The sequence below is a fragment of the Peromyscus californicus genome, unplaced genomic scaffold (assembly GCF_007827085.1).
Source record: "Peromyscus californicus insignis strain IS unplaced genomic scaffold, ASM782708v3 Scaffold_10__1_contigs__length_136768540, whole genome shotgun sequence".
NCBI lineage: Eukaryota > Metazoa > Chordata > Mammalia > Rodentia > Cricetidae > Peromyscus > Peromyscus californicus.
Genome location: NW_026294391.1, coordinates 31165142 through 31184992, shown reverse-complemented (window position 1 = coordinate 31184992; position 19851 = coordinate 31165142). Strand labels below are relative to the sequence as shown.

Sequence of the window (19851 nt, the reverse complement as noted above, 5' to 3'; positions counted from 1 at the left end):
TGTGACGCAGGGCCCCGGGGCAGCCCCTTCTGGACTTCAGGGCCTCGCTCCACCCACTGCGTGCCCTCCCTTGGCAGTGAGCCCCTCCCCAGCAGGCATCTCCCTTGGCTCCCACCAGAAGGCATCCTCTCGGCCACGCCTGCGCCGTAGGGCTGAGGGAGGGCGGGAGGCCGGCCCCGCAGATGGGGGAGGAGGAGGGCGGGGAGAAGCGCCGTCTGCAGCCGCGACGCCATTTGCCACTGCCAAGCGTGGGCACAGGCGGCTCTCGGAAGCACCGGCGACCAGCCTCTTCCGAGCACGCTTCTCGGCCTCCCGCATAGTCTTCATCGCGCGCGTTTCTCCGCGTCGCCCCTCGGAGTCACCGCCGCTCCTGCCGCCTTCCGGAGCACGGTCCCACACGCCGCCTGCCCGTTTTTGCCGCCATGCCCAAGAATAAAGGTAACGACGCCGGGACCACGGCTTCGCTCCCCGCCGGCGTCCCTGGTCCAGCTCGCGGCCTCGAGGTCATCCCAGGCCGCAGTGACCTTCCTGCCATCTTTCCTTGCCTCTCCTCTGGCTACGTTCTCTGTGTCCTACTCGGGGCTCGGCAGAGGCGCAAGGAAGTTACTCCGGGTTCCCAGTTTGGCTACATTGGGGTGGAGCCGACGCCATTTTTTTGTAGGGCCTCCTGTGTGAGAATGTGGGCTTGTGCCCCTGATTCGCGCCACACCGACCGCGGCGCCAAGGGGACCCGTGGGAACACCTGCCTCGGGCTTCTTGGGCATCCGGCACGTGGGGAGTTAAGCCCTGGGAGCGACTCTGAACTTTGAAAAAGGGTAATGCCCTGCTTGCTTTCGTGCCCATCTGGCACCTCCTGCATAGGCTTCTTTATGGACACTTACTTGATACTGTTGATGCTGCTCCGGAGTAGCCAGTGGTCAATACTTCGATGCATTTTTAAAGTTGTCTCGAGAGAATCACTTTACTCCATGGCTTTACAGGGCTTAACTCGCCCCCACCCCAGAGCACTTGACCCGTTTTAGCCAAGTTTTCCACTTTTGCTTCAGGTCATGTATTTGTTTTGATGGAAAAATAAAAACCTTTGATGTTCCCTCCATCCCGGGAACAAATGTTCTCAAATTATCAGTCATGAGGGTACTTTAATTTGGGATCTCCAAAATGAAGAGCCTAATCTAAGTAAAAATACAGCATTCCTAAGGTCATTCTCATTTTTATATACTAACAGTATTTTGTGATAGTAGATATTTTTGTAGGAACAAATCTATCCTTAGCAGGACCCTACTGCTTTGCTCTGCCCCCAGGCTGAACCCGAACTTAATAGCCGAGACTAACGTTGAACTTGGGATTCTCCTGCTTAAACTTCCCAAGTAGCTGGAATTACAGGCTTGCCGTACTCATTGTCCGTATAACTTCTCAAAAATTGTGCAAGTAAAGATAGTGAAAAACTTGTATTTCCTACAAGAGAGGAACACATTACCCAGCCCTGGGCCAGTCGGTGGTGGCTCATGCCTTTAATCCCAGCACTTGGGAGACAGAGGCCAGTAGAATCTCTGAGTTCCAGGACAGCCAGGACTACACAAAGAAGATAAAAATGAAGTTTTCTTTGTGCAGAAGAGATAGCTTCCTGGTTAAGAGAAACAAAATTAGGCTCCCATACCCACATGGGGCAGCTCATGACTGCCTGTAACTTCAGTTCTAGGGGATCCGGTGCCCTCTTCTGACCCACCTGGGCACTCCATCACACACACATTTTTTAAAACGAAGTCTTTGATAATTCATCCTTGGGACCACCTCCCTTGCCCCATGTCTGCTAGTGTTCTCTTTAATGCTTGAAGGTTGGCCTGGGAGTCTACTGAATTACTCTTTATACCTGTCACTATTCACATTAGCCCTCGGAGTACTTGGTCACAGTTTTGTGAACAAGTTGATTTGAGTCTTGCTGTGTGGCCCAGGCTGACCTTGAATTCACTGTCCCCCACCCCCACCCCACTTCAGGGCCTCAAAAAACAAGGTTGCCAGTTTTTTTGTGTAGCAAGGATTTTTTTTCTTTTTTCTTTTTTCTTTTTTTTTTTTTTTTTTGGTTTTTTTCAAGACAGGGTTTCTCTGTTTAATTTTGGTGTGCCTGTCCTGGATGTCACTGTAGACCAGGCTGGCCTTGAACTCACAGAGATTCACCTGGTTCTGCCTCCTGAGTGCTGGGATTAAAGGTGTGTGCCACCACCGCCTGGTGTAGCAAGGATTTTTACGGATTATCCTGAGAAAAGTGTGATTATAGGTATAATATGTTCAAAGTTTTAAAATTCCTATGTGTAGACTTCCTTATTCTGAGATGGCAACTGGATCACTTCAACAGGTGAGGTGTCTTATTCTCACCTTAATTCTAGTGACAAGATTTCCAGTTCCCATACTAATTGTAAGCCCTAAAAGGATGAGAATGGTGTCAGTCATAATCTCATTGCCTTGATAGCACTTAGCCTAAAAGATGCTCAATAAATACTTGATGGACTTACTCATCTCCCCTCTGGTGACTCCACCCCTAAGTGAATAGTAGGTTCCTCTTTGGTCCCACTGAGACAGAACTTCTACAATAAATCACATCTAGTCACTAGCCTAGTATATTTTAAGAAAGATCCTACCTGGGCTATTTCTCTGAAACACCTCTAAAGAATGAATTTGAGAATTGTGATTGAGCTTAAGAACTAGATAGTCTTTTAGAAAGAAAGTGGGTTAAAAAGAAAAGACTGGTTATTCTGTTTGCTACTGTTTTGTCATACACTCAGGCTTGGTCTCATTTCATTCTTTACTTTTTTATTGCTGTTGTTTGTTTGTTACAGGGTCTCACTGTATAGCCCTGGCTGTCCTGAAACTCACTATGTAGACCAGGCTGGCCTCAAATTTACAGATTGACCTGCCTCTGCCTACCAAGTGCCAGGGTTAAAGTTGTGCCCCAACATATCTGGCCTTCATTCTTTCGAAAGAGAATTTGAAGAGGATTTGATTTTGTGGCAATAAAATAGAAAGGGGAAGAATGTATTGCTTGGGGTTACAGGCAAGCACCACTATACCAATCTTGCTCATTTCATTTGGGGGGTTGGGGGGGGTTCAAGACAGGATTTCTCTGTGTAGCCCTGGCTGTCCTGGAACTCACTCTGTAAACCAGGCTGCTGGCTTCAAACTCACAGAGATCCACTTGGGATTAAAGGCATTTGCCGCCGCCACATTTTTATTACTGTATAATAGCCCATTGTATAGTGCCACTATTTATATGCTTACCCTTAAAGTACATAGGGCTAACCGGGCGGTGGTGGCGCACGCCTTTAATCCTAGCACTTGGGAAGCAGAGGCAGGCGGATCTCATCAGTGAGTTCGAGGCCAGCCTGGTCTACAGAGCTAGGAGTTCCAGGACACCCAGGACTGTTACACAGAGAAACCCTGTCTCGAAAAACCAAAAAAAAACAAAAAAAAGAGTAAGAGAGGCTTGGTATGGTGAACCCTTTAAAATATGTAGGGCTGGAGAGATGGCTCAGCAGTAAGGGCACTGGCTGCTCTTCCAGAGGTCTTCAGTTCAACTCCCAGCACCCACGTGGCAGGTTACAACTGTTTGTAACTGCATTTGTGGGGTATCCTGTTTCAGCACTGGATGGACATGCCCGTGATGGACAGACATACATGAACACCAAACACCCATAAACACTAAATAAATTTTAAAGGGGGCTCTAGAGGCAAATTAACACTTTACTTTTAAACTTAAACTGTCTCAGGTATGGTACATTTTAAAGGATAAAGTTCAGAATCTTTAACTATTACTAGTCTTCATACCATCAATATGTTCCATTCCAGTGGCAATAACTTCATTTTTCTCTCTCCTGTCATCTTTTTACCAGCTCTTCTTTCATAGGGGGTCAGGTACGAGTAAGGCAAGGTGTTTTTGCGAAATTTATCAGGACTCACTGTGGTGGCTCACACTTGTAATCCCTAGCATTCAGGAGGCTGAGACAGAAGGACTGCCCAAATTTCAAAGCTAGCCTGGGCTAGAGTGTGAGACCCTGTCAAAAAAAAAAAAAAAGAAAGAAGGAAGGAAGGAAGAAAAAGAAAGAAAGAAGAAAGATGAGGCCCATGTGGTTAAGATTATGGTGACAATCTTCTCCAGAAAGGAGCCCTAATGTGAGAGCTCTTAGTAGGACAAGGAAGGATTAGGGCTGTATTTGGGGTCCCGAGCTCATGGATTGAAATTTTGAGTGAGTTATTTAATCTGTGAACTTTAGTGAACTTACTGATAAACTGGAAATCAATAACTGTTAATATTCAAGGTGGTTGTGACAAAGTAAACGGAAGGCGTTCTCACGTAGTTAAGAGCATTAGCCACTGGTCATCTAGCCACTCCGAAGAGCCAGTTCCATGCCCAGCAGTAGATGGCCAACACAAAAGGAACTCAGTGGCATCTTTGGAGGATCCTTTATCACATGTCCTGTCAGAGCTTTTTTTTTTTAATACCTTACTTAATAGCTCCTTTGCTTGTATAGTATGGCTTCTGGGTGTGGGTTTTTATGGGATTCCTGTGTGTGTGTGTGTATGTGTCTATGCATTTCTTGTGCTTTTCTTTTTTTTTTATTATCCCCGGAGCTGGGGACCGAACCCAGGGCCTTGCGCTTGCTAGGCAAGCGCTGTACCGCTGAGCTAAATCCCCAACCCCTTCTTGTGCTTTTCTTTGGCTCTTTTTCTTGTTTGGCTTTGTCATATTCCAATTTGTTTGGTTTTGATTTATTGTGTCTTATTTTATTTTTATTTTTTAGATTCCTGTTCATTTTCTCATGAGAGACAGAAAGTGGGTGGATCTGGATGGGAAGGAGGTGGGGAGGAACTGGGAGATTGGGGGGGGGGGTCAGAATATATTATATGAAAAACATTTTCAATAAAAAAATGAGGTTGTTATTTAAGATGCAAAATCCCCAAAGAAAATTCCATGAGGAGTGGAGAGAGTAACATGGTAACATGATGTACCTGAACACAGTAAATTTAACATGATTGACCACATTAATTTTTAAATTAATTGACTTCTAAAGATGCTTTTCTAGGTCTGTTAAACAGTATAGGTTTAACACTTGATGTTTTGCAGATAATTGACACCTTTTCTTTCTTTTAACAACCCACTAGGAAAAGGAGGTAAAAACAGACGCAGAGGAAAGAATGAGAATGAATCTGAAAAGCGAGAGCTGGTCTTCAAAGAGGATGGGCAAGGTAAGAGGCTGGAGAACTTGGGCTCTTGTTAGATTTTTCTTTGTTTGTTTGCCCGGGTTGAGCATCGAACATTTTCTGACTAAGACTAGAGTCCTGGCTTCCTGCCTCTGTCAGTGTTTGTTTATTTGTACAGACAGTTGGGTATTATCTTTTTTTTCTGGGTTTTTGTTTTGTTTTGAGACAGGGTTTCTCTGTGTAGCTTTGGAGCCTGTCCAGGAACTCACTCTGTAGCCAGGCTGGCCTCAAACTCAGAGATTCGCCTGCCTCTGCCTCCCAAGTGCTGGGACTAAGGGTATTATCTTTTTTAAAAGATTATGGTTAAGAATTTGGCATTTTAGGCCAGGCATGGTAATGTACACCTTTTTAATCCCAACACTCGGGAGGCAGAGACAGACATGTGAATCTCTTGAGTTCCAGGATAACCAAGGCCACGTGGTGATACCCCATCTTAGGACAATGAGAATAATTTGGCATTTTACCCAAGTAAAAGATAATTCTGGCTTTCTGAGAATAATTACTATTATACTAATTCAGCAAGGATATCACTAACATTTAAAGTACTTATACTGATTCCATGAGACTGCTCTAAAGATTCAAAGAGAGAAATAAGGAATACAAAACATTAAAGATATGAATGTGAGCTTTATGAAGTATAGTGTACATACTGGGACATGGTACCTTTGATCTCTACAAGTAAAGCGTGGTCACAAGGGCAGCCAGTAGTCAGTCTGTCTCCTTACTGAAAACGAGTAGATAATTAAAACATCTAATAACAGACCCAGCTTGTTATATTACAAAGTGTTGTTTCTGGTTCAACCATTAACTAGCTGAGTGTTTGACTCCCTTCTATTTATTTTATATTTGCCCTGTGTATATTTATCCCTAACCAGTGCAGCCACATGCTCTTTTCAAACTTCAATGGACATGAAAAGTTGCTTTCATCAAAAAAAGTGAGCAATATTTCGTACCTTTTTTCTCCCTACCCCATCCATGTAGAATATGCTCAGGTAATCAAAATGTTGGGAAACGGACGATTAGAAGCAATGTGTTTCGATGGTGTAAAGAGACTATGCCACATCAGAGGGAAGTTGAGAAAAAAAGTAAGTGTGTAGATAGAACATTTGTTTTATTCCAATATGAAAATGTTGAGGGTAGAGGAAATGCCTCTACAGGGGTGTGTGTGTGTGTGTGTGTGTGTGTGTGTGTGTGTGTGTGTGTGTGTGTGTGTGTGTGTGTTGTGAGGGAGCCACTCCAGGGCCTCTTAACATTAAGCACAACCACACTCTACCACTGAGCTACAAGTCAGCCTCCCACCTCTACTGATTTTATGGACCTAAGGATATTTGTGTCAGTCCAGTACAAGACCATAGTGGTCATTTTGCAGATTACATCCTTTGAAGAATCATTTGCCTCACCTGTGTTATATCCCCGCCCAAAATGGCCTGAATCATTAGGAAATAGCCAACAAATCTAATTTGAGGAACATTCTGAAAAACAAGTAACCCTGGCTTTAGAAAACCTTGAGATTATGAACGGGAAAGGGCAGGAGAAGTAGTCCAGTTTTAAGGAGAAATAAAAGAAGCCCGCTGGTAAATGGCCCTTTTGGTTCTGGGAAATCCCGGCTCTGAGTGAGAGAGAGGTTCAGGGTTGTTTTATTTTGTTTATCAGTCCTTCACAGGGAAAGTGATCATGAAAGCTGTATACATCTGGGTGGGTAAAAGATAGAGATTTAGAAAACTACAGCATTTTTCTGTTTTCATAGATAGCCAAGTGATTTGGGAACTCATCTGTTTCTAAGTGAATCATCTCTGAAATTTCTTGATTCTGCTTTATTTAAAATATATTATGCAATGACTTTTCTTTTGTAGGTTTGGATAAATACCTCAGACATCATATTGGTGGGCCTCCGAGATTACCAGGTGAGAATCATTTTGAAATTTGTTGTTGATTTGCTTGAACTTGATGGGCCATTTCCTAACTGTCCATTGTATTTTAGGTATTATGCTTGGTGTCCTGGCATTATGTATGGTTCCCAGATGCCAGTCTAAGGAGTCAAACAGTTTTTATAGAGTTAAATGGTCTCTTTTCTTACCTTTACTATTGGAAGTTTTCCCTTTAGAATAAATGATACGGGGCTAGAAAGATGGCTTAGTGGTTAAGAGCACTGACTGCTCTTACAGAGGACCCAGGTTCAATTCCCAGCACCCACATGGCAGCTCACAACTGTCTGTAACTCCAGTTCCAGGGGATCTAACTCCCTCACACAGACATACATGCAGGCAAAACACTAATGCACATAAAATAAAAATAAATTATAAAAGATCATACTACTATGTGGTAGTTTTGCTCTTTTTTTAGTTCTCCATTTTTTATTTTACTTTATAGATCTTTAAAAATCTAGTACCTATTATTGTAGGGTTTTACAGCTGAATGAATCCAGCTATATCCCACAGGTGGCATATAGCCTGACATATTTGCTTTCTAATCACTGACAAAAGCAAAAAGAGGAATGTGTTTATTTTGGCTCAGTTTGGGGGGGACAGTCCATTATGGTTGGTCATAGCAGCAGGATCCTGAGGCAGCTGGTCAGTCGCTCATGCACGTGCTCGCTCGCCTCTCTCTCTCTCTCTCTCTCTCTCTCTCTCTCTCTCTCTCTCTCTCTCTCTCTCTCTGTATTGAGATTGGGTCTCTGAGGATGACCTTGAGTTCTTGAGCCTCCTGCCCCTCTCCCCCAATCCTGGAATTACAAGTATGCACAACTATTGCTGGCCCCCTTGTATTACATTTCTGTTTGTATGGCTTTGATCATATTTAGGTTTTTACTTTTGTGTTTCAGATTAAAGTGTTGACATCTTTATTTCAAACCATAGGGTTCTCTGAGGGTGGTTCCCTTCAGAGGGTCAGAGGCAATGTTTGGAGACTTTGGTTACCATAACTTGAGTGAGGGTCTTACCAAATGGTATGTAGTTAGAGTACTGGTTATGTGGAACACCTTCTGATGCAGAGCATCCCACAACAAAGATGATCTAGCTCAGAATTAGCATTAGTGCTTTTGTTGAGAAAAGCTGCTCCAAATCCATAAGCCATTTGTTCTTTCTAGATCTTAGCAGTAACCCTAGAAGGAAGGCTTATTGTTAGAAAGGACACTAAAATTCAGACAGGTTTAACACTGACTCTAATCTCCCATGATCCTTTTCTCTTTCTTTTGCCACTTTGAGAGTGGTCCACAGAGATTGAATGAAGCATTACTGTTTTCTGGGAGCTGGGAAGAAATTCAGGTTCTTAGGGCTAGAGAGATAGCTTAGCCATGAAGAACACTTACTCTTACAGAGGATCTATCTGGGTTTGATTTTCAGTATTAACACCACATCAATAGCTCCAGTTCCAAGGGATCTGATGCTTCCTGACCTCTGTGGGCACCAGGCACACATGTGGTGGACATACATATATCTAGGCAAAACATTCATACTCAAAAATAAATCTAAAAGAAAATTTAAGAAAAGAAAGTTCAAGTTCTTACTATCCACCACCCTCTTTCTGTACACTTTTCACAATTTTAAAAGTACTTGTTTAGATTACAGTGCCCTTGAAAGTGAAGCAACCCATTTTTCACCCTTGGAGGAGTGAAATTCTTCTCAAATAAGGCAATGTAAACATTTCAAGGCATCGTGTCTTGTACACACAGAAGAAATAAGAGTTAAAAAAGAAATTACAAAGACAAATTCGGTGCCAGTGAGCAGCTACATAAGCCTGATGACCTGAGTTTAGAACTCAGAACCCACCCGAGGATGGAAGGAAAGGATGGATTCCACAAAGTTGTCCTCTGACCTCTACATGCATCCATTTTAAGAAATACATAGTAGGGTGGCAGCGGCGGCAGCACATGCCTTTAATCCCAGCACTCAGGAGGCAGAGCCAGGTGGATCTCTGTGAGTTCAAGGCCAGCCTGGTCTACAGGGCGAGATCGCCTGGCTCTGCCTCCTGAGTGCTGGGATTAAAGGCGTCCACCACTGCAACCCAGTTTAGTATTCTTATCTTACAGTTTTTTATTCATTCCAGGACCCCAGCCCATAGAATAGCACTGCACTTAGGGTGAACCTTCCTACCTTAATAAACCTAATGTAGAAATTCACTTGCAGACAGACCTAAAGATTTGTTTTTGTCGTGATTCTAAATCCTGTCAAATTGACAAGATTAATAATAATCATTATAGTTGTACTTAACATATATATGAAAAGGTGTATTTATTTCCTTAGATCAGGGCTAGAAAGATGGCTCAGCAGTTAAGAATGCTTGCTGCTCTTACAAAGGACCAGAGTTTGGTTCCCAGCACCGACATGAGGTGGCTCCTATCCACCTGTAACTCCAGTTCCAGGGGATCTGATATCCCCTTCTAGCCTCCACAGATACCCACACATACATGTGTGTATATACACACACATTTTTTAAATTCCTTAGGCTGTGATACAAAGTCTTAGTCTTTGACTTGTGGTGTTGGATCAGTCTGTACATTGTAGAACCAGGGGGGCATTTGTGCTTCTGATTAAAGGATAATTATAAATAATATAAAAGATATCGTTCTGCTGTTACAGAAGTGAGCTATATCTTTCCTGAATTTTTAACCATTGCTCAGTTAAGTTCCTAAAACTTGCTTCTGATTTCAACCTAAGGAAGGTGAGGAGGATTTTATAGCAAAACATTGAGATTAGTTTTTTTTAATTCAATTTGAAAGTAGTGTATGACATAACAGATAAAAGTGTGATATAATCAGAAAATTACTTGTCTTTGTTTTAAGGATAACAAAGCCGATGTCATTTTAAAATACAACGCAGATGAAGCTAGAAGTCTCAAGGCGTATGGCGAGCTTCCAGAGCATGGTAATGACTGAGTTATTATTACCTTGTCGTAGTTTTTAGGTTATCTGCTAGTGTTTAGAGAATGAAATTTTGTTGCTCCTCTTTATTTTTGTGTTTACATGATTAAAGTTAAGTATACCTGCTTATAATTCATACTAGATACCACAGGAAAGAAGTTACTAAAATTCTGTTCCTGATAGAGTGTATTTAATGAGAAATTACAGTGTTGGCCAAAGGAATTATTTCTTGTGGTATTTTAAAACACCTTCAAGAAAAGTTGGCCATGCACTTTCAGTAGTGACTGTCTTAGCATCCTCAGGACTTCAGTTGGATGACTAGCACTCCTGAAAAACATCCTTCAAGAGTCTGTCCTTTATATGTGTAAAGGGGCAGTGATTAAGTAGTATGGGTTGTTTTCCTCCTCAAAATACAAGCCTCCTATATAACCTTATCAGAGGGAAATTCTAATTTATATACTGTTTTGTAAGTCTTATTTTTTACATAGCAGTTACTTTTTTTAAGTATTTTCTCATGAAAACATGACTTTTTGTAACAAGTAAGACCCTACTGAGAATTATAAACTTGCCATTTTGATCTAGGAAACAGTAAGATATTTGGGGGTTGAGTAGTATGCCTGGTTCCTTTTCATTCCCTGGGGAAAAGTATGATTTGCCCAAATGTTTCTTCCTGATTAATGATGGGTAGGAATCAGTTGATCTTTTCTTCTTAGTGTTTGTTGCTTGTTTGATTGATGGTTTCTGTATGGTTCATTTTGATCAGGAGTTAACTTTTCTGGACACTTGAAACTGTCCCTAATCCCAAGTCCATTAATGACTCCTCAAATCTTTCTCCCTCCTAAAGTAACCTACTTTTTTCCTTTTTTTTTTTTTTTTTTTTGGTTTTTCGAGACAGGGTTTCTCTGTGTAGCTTTGCGCCTTTCCTGGGACTCACTTGGTAGCCCAGGCTGGCCTCGAACTCACAGAGATCCGCCTGGCTCTGCCTCCCGAGTGCTGGGATTAAAGGCGTGCGCCACCACCGCCCGGCTTTTTTTTTTTTTTTTTTGAGATAGGAAATAAAGTTTTCAGTATGTATACAAACTTCTAAAGCATTCCGGGAGGGTATAATTGCTTCAGAGTTAATACAGTTAGAACTTGCCTTGATAAATCACTCTTGTGAACAAAAGAAAATTAAAATACTCTCAATGTTTTAATATTTTGCTCCATATAGCAAGATTAGTAGAAAGTTGGAAGTCAGTATTTTGATTATATTATTAGTATCTTTTGTATGTTTTTTTTTTTTTAGCTAAAATCAATGAAACTGATACATTTGGTCCTGGAGATGATGATGAAATTCAGTTTGATGACATTGGGGATGATGATGAAGACATTGATGATGTAAGTAGATACATCCTGCTTTTTCTGGTTTCTGTTCATGAGTTACATACAAAGACACTGGCCCTTTCCATTAAATTCCTCTAATACTGGGAATATAAGACATTTGAGTGTATATATTTGGGGGTGGGAGGAACAGAAGGAGGAAGAAGATGAAGGTGAAGAGATAAAAGGTAGTAGGTGAATATTGGGTAGAGGCAAAATGTTTGCCTGTATGAAATGTCACGATGAAAACCATTACTTAGCCCAATTAATATATACAAATAAAAGTGTATTTTGAGACTTGGCTGTGGGTTAAATCATAAGAATTATTTAGAGGTCAAACTGTTAGCAAGGTGTGGTAGCACATACCTGTAATCCTGGTAATTGGGAGGCTGAAGCCAGCTGATTGCTGCAAGTTTGAGGTCAGCCTGCGTTTTGCAATACCAGCAAATACCAGGCCAGCCAGAACTACATGGCAATACCTTGCACCACACCCAGCTTTCAATATAATACTACCATAACAAAAACGTTTCAGGAGCTGGAGAAAATGTTTTAGCAGTTAAGAGTGCATACTATTCTTGTAGAGACCCAACTGTAGTTCCCAGAATACACATCAGGCAGCTCATAACTACCTGTAACTCCAATTCCAAAGGCTCTGAAGCCCTTTTCTAGCCTCTGTTGACAAACACACATACATTTATGAAAAAGTAAAACTAAATACTTTTAAAAGATTCTTATTTTATTTAACAAATGGGCTTTTTAAAAATGCATATAACTTTTTATTTTATGTACATTGGTGTTTCACCCACATGTATGTCTGTGTGATGGCATCAGGTCCCCTGGAGCTGAAGTTACAGACAGCTGTGAACTGCCATGTGGGTGCTGGGAACTGAACCCTGGTCCTCTGGAAGAGCAGCCAGTGTTCTTAACCACTGAGCCATCTCTCCAGCCTCACTAAATACATTTTTAAAAACACATGTTAGCTCATAACCATCTGTAACTCCAGTGCCAGGGGACTTCATGTCTCCTTTTGGCACTAGGCACAGGTGTGATATGCACAAAAAATAAATAACATTTTAAGGGATACACCATAATAGAAAGTGATTTTTTTTAACTTTTTTGTTTGTTTGTTTGTTTGTTTGTTCGAGATAGGGTTTCTCTGTGTAGCTTTTGGAGCCTGTCCTGGATCTCACTTTGTAAACCAGGCTGGACTTGAACTCACAAAGATTTGCCTGGGTCTGCCTCCCTAGTGAGGGGATTAAAGGCGTGCACCACCACCACCCGTAAAACATTTTTAATGTAGTTTTCTTTGGGGATCTTGAGCCTAGCCAAAAGCATTCCTTCCCCTACCCCCTTTTCTTATGATGTAGCTCAGTAGTAAAGTACTTCCATAGAATGTACAAGGCCCTGAGTAATTACCTAGTAATTCAAAAAGAGAGGAGGAGAGGGAAAGAAAAGAAAAATAGGAAGCAGTGGGTCTGTGAAGGGGAGGGTGATGCTGAATTTCTGTTCTCCTTTTTAAAATATCTTTATTTTGCTTTTTTACTCAAGTGTAGTATGTGTGGGTTGGGTGTGCATGGAGACCAGAAGAGGGAGTCGGATCCTCTGGAGCTTGAGTTAAAGGCAGTTGTGATACACCCAGTGTGGGTGCCAGTAACACAACTACAATAGAGGTGACAGTTTTAACCAGTGAGCCATCTCCACCCCAGAATTTACATTGTTAGGAACATTATTTTGAAACATTGCTTTATTTTGTGTGTTTCTATGGAAGGACAAACACACTCCCGCTAGGGCATGCATGTAGAGGTCAGTTCATGTGGGTTCCAGAGAGCCTCAGGCCATTTCGTGGGGGGTTGTTTGTTTGCTTTAAATAAGAGTACAGTTTGTAGGTAGGCAGCAGTGGTGCACACCTTTAATTCCAGCACTCGGGGTGGAGCCAGGCGGATCTCTGTGAGTTCAAGGCCAGCCTGGTCTACAGAGTGAGTTCCTGAGAACTCTGTTTTTTCCCTTAGGGGACATTTCTCCTGCTATTTTCTAAGTGTTAATAGGTATTCTATCTGTACTCCCATAACCAAATCGAAAGAAAAGGATTGAAGACATACTTAAGTAGTTCTCAAAAGAGGTCATGTTCCCTCATGTCTGTTACTTCTCCTAAAATAGAAAATCTCAAATCAGGGCTGCAGAAATGGCTCAGTGGTTAAGAATGCTTATTGCTCATGCAGAGGACACTGGTTTTGGTTCCTAGCACCCACATGAGGAAGCAGCTCACAACTGCCTGCAACTCCTGCTTCCAGGAATCTGACACCATCTTCTGGCCTCCACTGGACCCACATACATAAGTGCAGACACAGGCACACACATGCAAATAAAGAAAACTTAGAGCCAGGTGGTGGCGCACGCCTTTAATTCTAGCACTTGGGAGGCAGAGACAGATAGATCTCTGTGAGTTCAAGGCCAGCCTGGTCTACAGAGCAAAAGTTCCAGGACAGCCAGAACTGTTACACAGAGAAACCTTGTCTCAAGAAACTAAAAATGAGAGAGAGAGAGAGAGAGAGAGAGAGAGAGAGAGAGAGAGAGAGAGAGAGAGAGAGAAACTAGTCTTTTTTATTTAGTTTAAGAAGTAAAATATAAAATAAAATCTCAAATAAGCAGTGCAAAAGGAAGGAGACAGCAAACCTCATTTAAATATATTCTCAGGTGCCGCGTGGTGGTACACGCCTTTAATCCCAGCAGGATCTCTTGTGAGTTTGAGGCCAGCCAGGTCTACAAAGTGAGTTTCAGGATAGCCAGGGCTACACAAAGAAACCTTGGAATGTTCTCAGGGGCCAGGCATGGTGGCACAAGCCTTAAATACTAGTGCTCAGGAGACAGAGGTAGGTGGATTTCTGAGTCAGCCAAGGATATAGATAGAATGAGACCATGTCTCAAAACTAAAAAGGAGAAGAAAAACACCACCAACAAAGAATATTCCAGTAGACTACAGAGAGGGCTGGATGGTTGAGAGCACTTACTACTGCTGCAGAGGACCTCAGTTTGGTTCTCACAACTGCCTATAACTCCAGCTCCAGAGAATCCAGTGCCGTCTTGGTGGGTACCTGCACACACAGATATATATGTTCTTTAGAAAAATAACATGTATCACATAAAATATTATGGAAGTCAGAATTTCTGAAAGTGAGCTGCAATAGAGAAAAGCTTACTTGGGGAATTTTCTCTTCAGACTGGATTGATTTCCTATATAGCCTATGACAACATTTCCCTTATGCACAGAGTGTTAGGATGTAAGTTCTTTTCTTTTGAATTGGCTCAGGATAAAGTGCTTGCCAGGCATGCCAGATAATCTTCATTCAACTCCACAGACTCCACATAGAGCTGCCGACAGTAACTTCTCTAAACCTAGTGCTTTTGTGGCAAGGTCAGAGTTGGAGACAGGAATCTCTGGAGCTCTTAAGTCAGCTAGTCTGACATCTACAACGGTGAAAAAACAAGGTTGAAAGTGAGGACCAACACCCGAGGTCCTCTTCCTCCAGTCCTCCCAACACACACACACACACACACACACACACACACACACACACACACACACACGTACACACACACACACACACACACACACACACACAGAGCACCCACAGTGGCACACGTGAATTTGCACATACGGAAAGGATTTTTTTAGAACTATTTTTTCCTTTGACTTAATGTTCTTTTTTCTTTCAGATCTAAAATGAACTCAACATTTGACATTCCAGTCCTTCTGAAGATTGCCCTGCAAGTTTGGAATTGATCATAGACGTTCAGGAAAAGTTTTCACAACCATGATTGTAATTTGTTGAGGCAGACTTGATTCAATACTAAGGTCGCTTCTTTCAAAACTGATAATATCTTAACTGTTAGGTTAAGCCCACTTTGTTCATTTGATGTAATGAAACTCAAGAAGATCATGTAAGAAAAAAAAATACATTACTGCCTTTCCTACTTTGACCCCTTCCAGTAAGTAAATGGATGTTTTGAATAAACCATTTGCCTTGTACTCATTATAAACTATGATTAAGCCCTCCTTTTGCATAGCTGTTGACTGTACAGTCTTTGTGTATATTCCAGTTGCCCAGAGATTTTGATACAAATGGAGGCAGAAATCTGTTTTGTGTTTTGTTTTGTTTTGTTATATTTTGAGACAGAGTCAAACTTTGTATCTGAAGCTAGCTTGGAGTTCACTATAGTCCTAGTGGACCTCAAACTCACTATGATCCTCTTTTCTCAGCCTCCTGGGTGCTGAGATTATATGTATGTACCACCACACCTGGCAGAAATCTATTTAAAGGCAAAAATGATAGGTCTGCTTTTCATATTTAAGTCTGTGGCTATTTTTATACTAGTTTTGATAACATGTAAGTTCTTTTCATGATTTTATTCTGCAGTCATCAACTTACTGGGGGAGGAAAGGCACTTCCAAAATGTTTTTAGAAACTGGTTTTTAATGCCAATTTTGAATTAAGGTCAGTAGTTACAGAAATTGAACACTAGGTGGTGCTCAGTTGTCTTAACATTGGAAATACTATTTTAATTATTGAGATGGTTTCCTTTCACAACTAGTGTGTATAGGAAATTCCCAAACAAGGAAAAGATTGTTTTACTCATATGCGTAGAATGTTTTTAACAAAAAGAAAGATTATGTTGGGGTATTGCTTTTTCAGGAGTCTTATTCACATAAGCTACAATTGAGTGCTTTATAAACACATAAAATATATAGGCAAGTGAAGATTTAAGTTCATAACAATATATTATATGACAAAAGTATAAATTAATGCTTTTTCAGGCTTTCCCTGAACTGGGGGAAAATGAGGGAATAACAAACGTAAGCCTGATAGAATGGCATGACCTGTAACCCTGCATTTGTGAGGTCCAGGCAGGAGGATCAAGAGTTCAAAAACAAACTTAGTGAAAAGATGTTTTCTCATTTCTGAATCTAAGACCTGTTTCTGAAAAAAAGAGCATGCTACAGAGGCTTGTATACTCTGACTTTACATTTGGGACAAGTTTACTGTGTAGACAGTCTGGGGAGGGCCCAAGGGGGTCCCATTGTCTTTCTACGGGGAATTTAGGTTTGCTCTTATTTAGGAGTTACTACAGTTAGAGCTGGGCTAGTCAGAATTCACTGTACACACTGAAAGCATGCAAGTTTAAAACCGAGATCCATCATGCACCTTGTGGACTTTGTATTCTACTAGCATCCAGAAAACTTTTCATTAATGAAAAGTAATACACAAAGGAATGCACCTTTACATGGTTTCAAAAAAACAAGATCTTCTCTAATCTCCCCCCACCCCACCCCACCCCTTTTTTTTTTTTTTTTTTTTTTTGATTTTCGAGACAGAGTCTCTGTATAATAGTTTAGCTGTCCTGGAACTCACTGTGTAGACCAGGCTGACTTTGAACTCACAGAGATCCACCTGCCTCTGCCTCCCCAGTGCTGGGATTAAAGGTGTGCACCACCCCCTGCTCTAATCACTTTCTTTTTTTTTTTTTTTTTCTGTTTTTCGAGACAGGGTTTCTCTGTGTAGCTTTGTGCCTTTCCTGGGACTCGCTTGGTAGCCCAGGCTGGCCTCGAACTCACAGAGATCCACCTGGCTCTGCCTCCCGAGTGCTGGGATTAAAGGCGTGCGCCACCACCGCCCGGCTCTAATCACTTTCTTAACTATGACTTCATCTCAGGTTTTCCTACTTAGCTTCAAAATCAGAGGTATCATAACAACAGTAGGGAAGATGAAGTGATGTAGTCTGTTTCTTATTCTGAGGAGTTTCCTAGTGATTCTCTAGGCAGAATGTATCTGAGAACAAGGGCTTAAACTAGCCCTTGTCTTCATCAGTAATTAGACCTCTGGACCTTAAAAGTGTTCACCAGCTGGATGTGGCATACACCTGTGATCCCAGCACTGGAGGATTTTTGTTGAATAGCAACCAGGGCTACATAAGATGCTGTCTCAAAAGCAACAATAAAAATGAAAAACCATTTTTACTGAATTTGCAGTGTATATAGTTATGCATTAGTTTATGAGCAGTGTTTTAACTCTACATGGGTGATACAGCTCAAAGGCTGATTTTCTACTTCCTATAACAAACGGGATTTGGAGGATTTTCAGAAGTTACATATGAGCCCGTTTCCTGTACCTTCTGGTGGTTTTGTCTCTTTTCTTGCCTAAATAGTAGCAGCGTTAATGAGTGCTCCTGTATCCCGGACGATGTGGAGTCATTGGTTGAAGATAGTTGAATACAGTTGTCTGGTATGCAAACGCTACCTGGAAGAGTTCTTTGCCGTGTGTTTGCTATGGGAGTTGATTCATTTTTATTTCAAATAAGGAATGGAAGTGGTCTTCAAGGAAATTGAGGTTTTTTTTTTTAATTTGACTTCTATAGTACAACTCTATAAAGCAGTGCCCAGAAAGAAAAATAAAATGTTTGAAATATAAGAATTATGCGATTTTGTTTTTGTGGAGGGGGGGAGGTTTGTTTTTGTTTTTTGAGACAGGATCTCATGTACCCCACTCTGGCCTTGAAATACCAACAGCTGAGGCCGGCCTTGAACTTCTGATCCTCTGCCTTTACCTCCCAAATGCTGGGGTTATAGGTGTGTACAAGCACACCCAACTAGAATAAAGCCTCTTCCTGCTAAGATGGTGTAACAAGTTAATGCTCATCAATTAGACAGTCTCACACCAAGCTCTTGATCTGATCCCCAACACCACATAAGTGAGCCAGTTTGATAGGGTTTGTTTTTCACGAAGTTTATTCCTGATAGAGCATGAGCATGGTGTGTTGCTAAAGTGAGTAAGTAGCCACACCAAGCGTCTGTATAAAAAGACTTGCCAAGATTTAGTCGTTTGCCTGTTGAATCTTTCTTAACCATCTTAACTTTTAAGAGAACTACTTTTAGGAGACTACAAAGTATTTGTGACAGGAATTTTTATATTTCATTTGGAAAATAGCCATCGGTTTACTCATCCCATGTATGGAATCATAGCTATAAATTGTCACTTAAAAATTGTGACTTGTAATGTTACTTAATCGCGATTGTCTTAGTAAACTTTACTGTGTTGAACAACATCTCTAATAGGTAGAAACTGTCAGTGTTGACTGCAGAGTGAGTAATCAAATAGATAAAAGCATGTTTTAAATAGCTAGATTTCTACTCAATTTGTATTCTGTACAGATTTAATGATGTCCATTATAAACTGCCTTTACAGTTAAAGTATCAGGATGAAGACAGTTCTGTTAACCTGCCTTTCATAAAGATTAAAAAGATTTGTATTAGTGTGTGATATTCATCCTGCTCAGTAAGGATAAGTTTCATTTATATGCTGGTAGGACTCGCATGGACTTTGACACACTATATTCATGTTTGTGGTTTACCTTAAACCATCATTTTCCATCCTTGTTCAGAAAAGAACAAAATCTGCATTAAGTTGTATTACAAGTGTAAGTAAACACTAGACTGAGCAATTAAGAGACTATACTGGTCACCTCTACCAGTTTCTTGAGAGACAGTGTGCTAGAAATAGAAAAGGAAGAACATGGGTCCTGGGATCAGTTGTCCTGTATCCCAACCACCGGTCAGCCCTAACAAGTATCTACCACTACCTTTCCAGCTTGCCTCAGCTTCACAGGCCTGTCCTGGGATATATGGAGGATAACAACACCTACTATAGAATTAGTGGAGGATTAGTAACAGACGTTTGTATGTGTGACACACTTGGTGTTTGCTTTTCACATGGAAATCCAGGACCATGTAAGACAGAAGATGCATGTCTCCTGTGTTCACTGTGTACCATATCTTGCTTGCAGTCTTTAATTACTGTGATAGAATGAACGTGTAGAATATATATTTGTATTGTGTGGACACTGCAGTTGCTACCACACCATCCTTATTTAATTCAGCAGGTGGGAGTCTCTAAGTTGCTTGCAGCTATTTATGGAATTCCAACCGCTCTATATTTCTTCAGAGAAAGTTTATAGTTACTAATAATGCTGGCTGTGGTAATGTGTCATTTATGCTTTAATGAGTCCTTTTGCTATAGAGTCCCATCCGTGGAACAATGTAAAGAAATCAGATGCAAACTACAGCAATTAGAAAATAAAACACGAAAACAACCCAAGAGTGTATATAATTGGTTTTTTTCCTACTAACATTTTTAACTACTTAGATGTTAAAGGTGATTCTGTTCTGAAATTGTGTGCGGGTTTTTTTTTGTTTTTAAACTTCAGTGTGATGGATTAGAAAAAAGTATAATTGTACACTTTATCCATTTCCTTTTTTTAATCTGATTTTGATTGTTTGAACTGAATGGATACATGGTGTCACACTTGGTGAAAACCTGTAGTGAAGAAGA

General features: G+C 41.1%; 1 protein-coding gene across 1 annotated transcript; it reads left to right on the top strand.

Moving 5' to 3' along the window:
• The first annotated feature begins 204 nt into the window (after positions 1-204).
• Eif1ax (eukaryotic translation initiation factor 1A X-linked) lies at positions 205-19617 on the top strand. The gene is made up of 7 exons (XM_052728177.1): positions 205-438; positions 5155-5238; positions 6235-6338; positions 7107-7157; positions 10034-10115; positions 11397-11488; positions 15185-19617. The coding sequence occupies exons 1-7, from the start codon at positions 423-425 to the stop codon at positions 15188-15190; spliced, it is 435 nt and encodes a 144-aa protein (XP_052584137.1). The 5' UTR covers positions 205-422; the 3' UTR covers positions 15191-19617.
• The last annotated feature ends 234 nt before the right edge of the window (positions 19618-19851 follow it).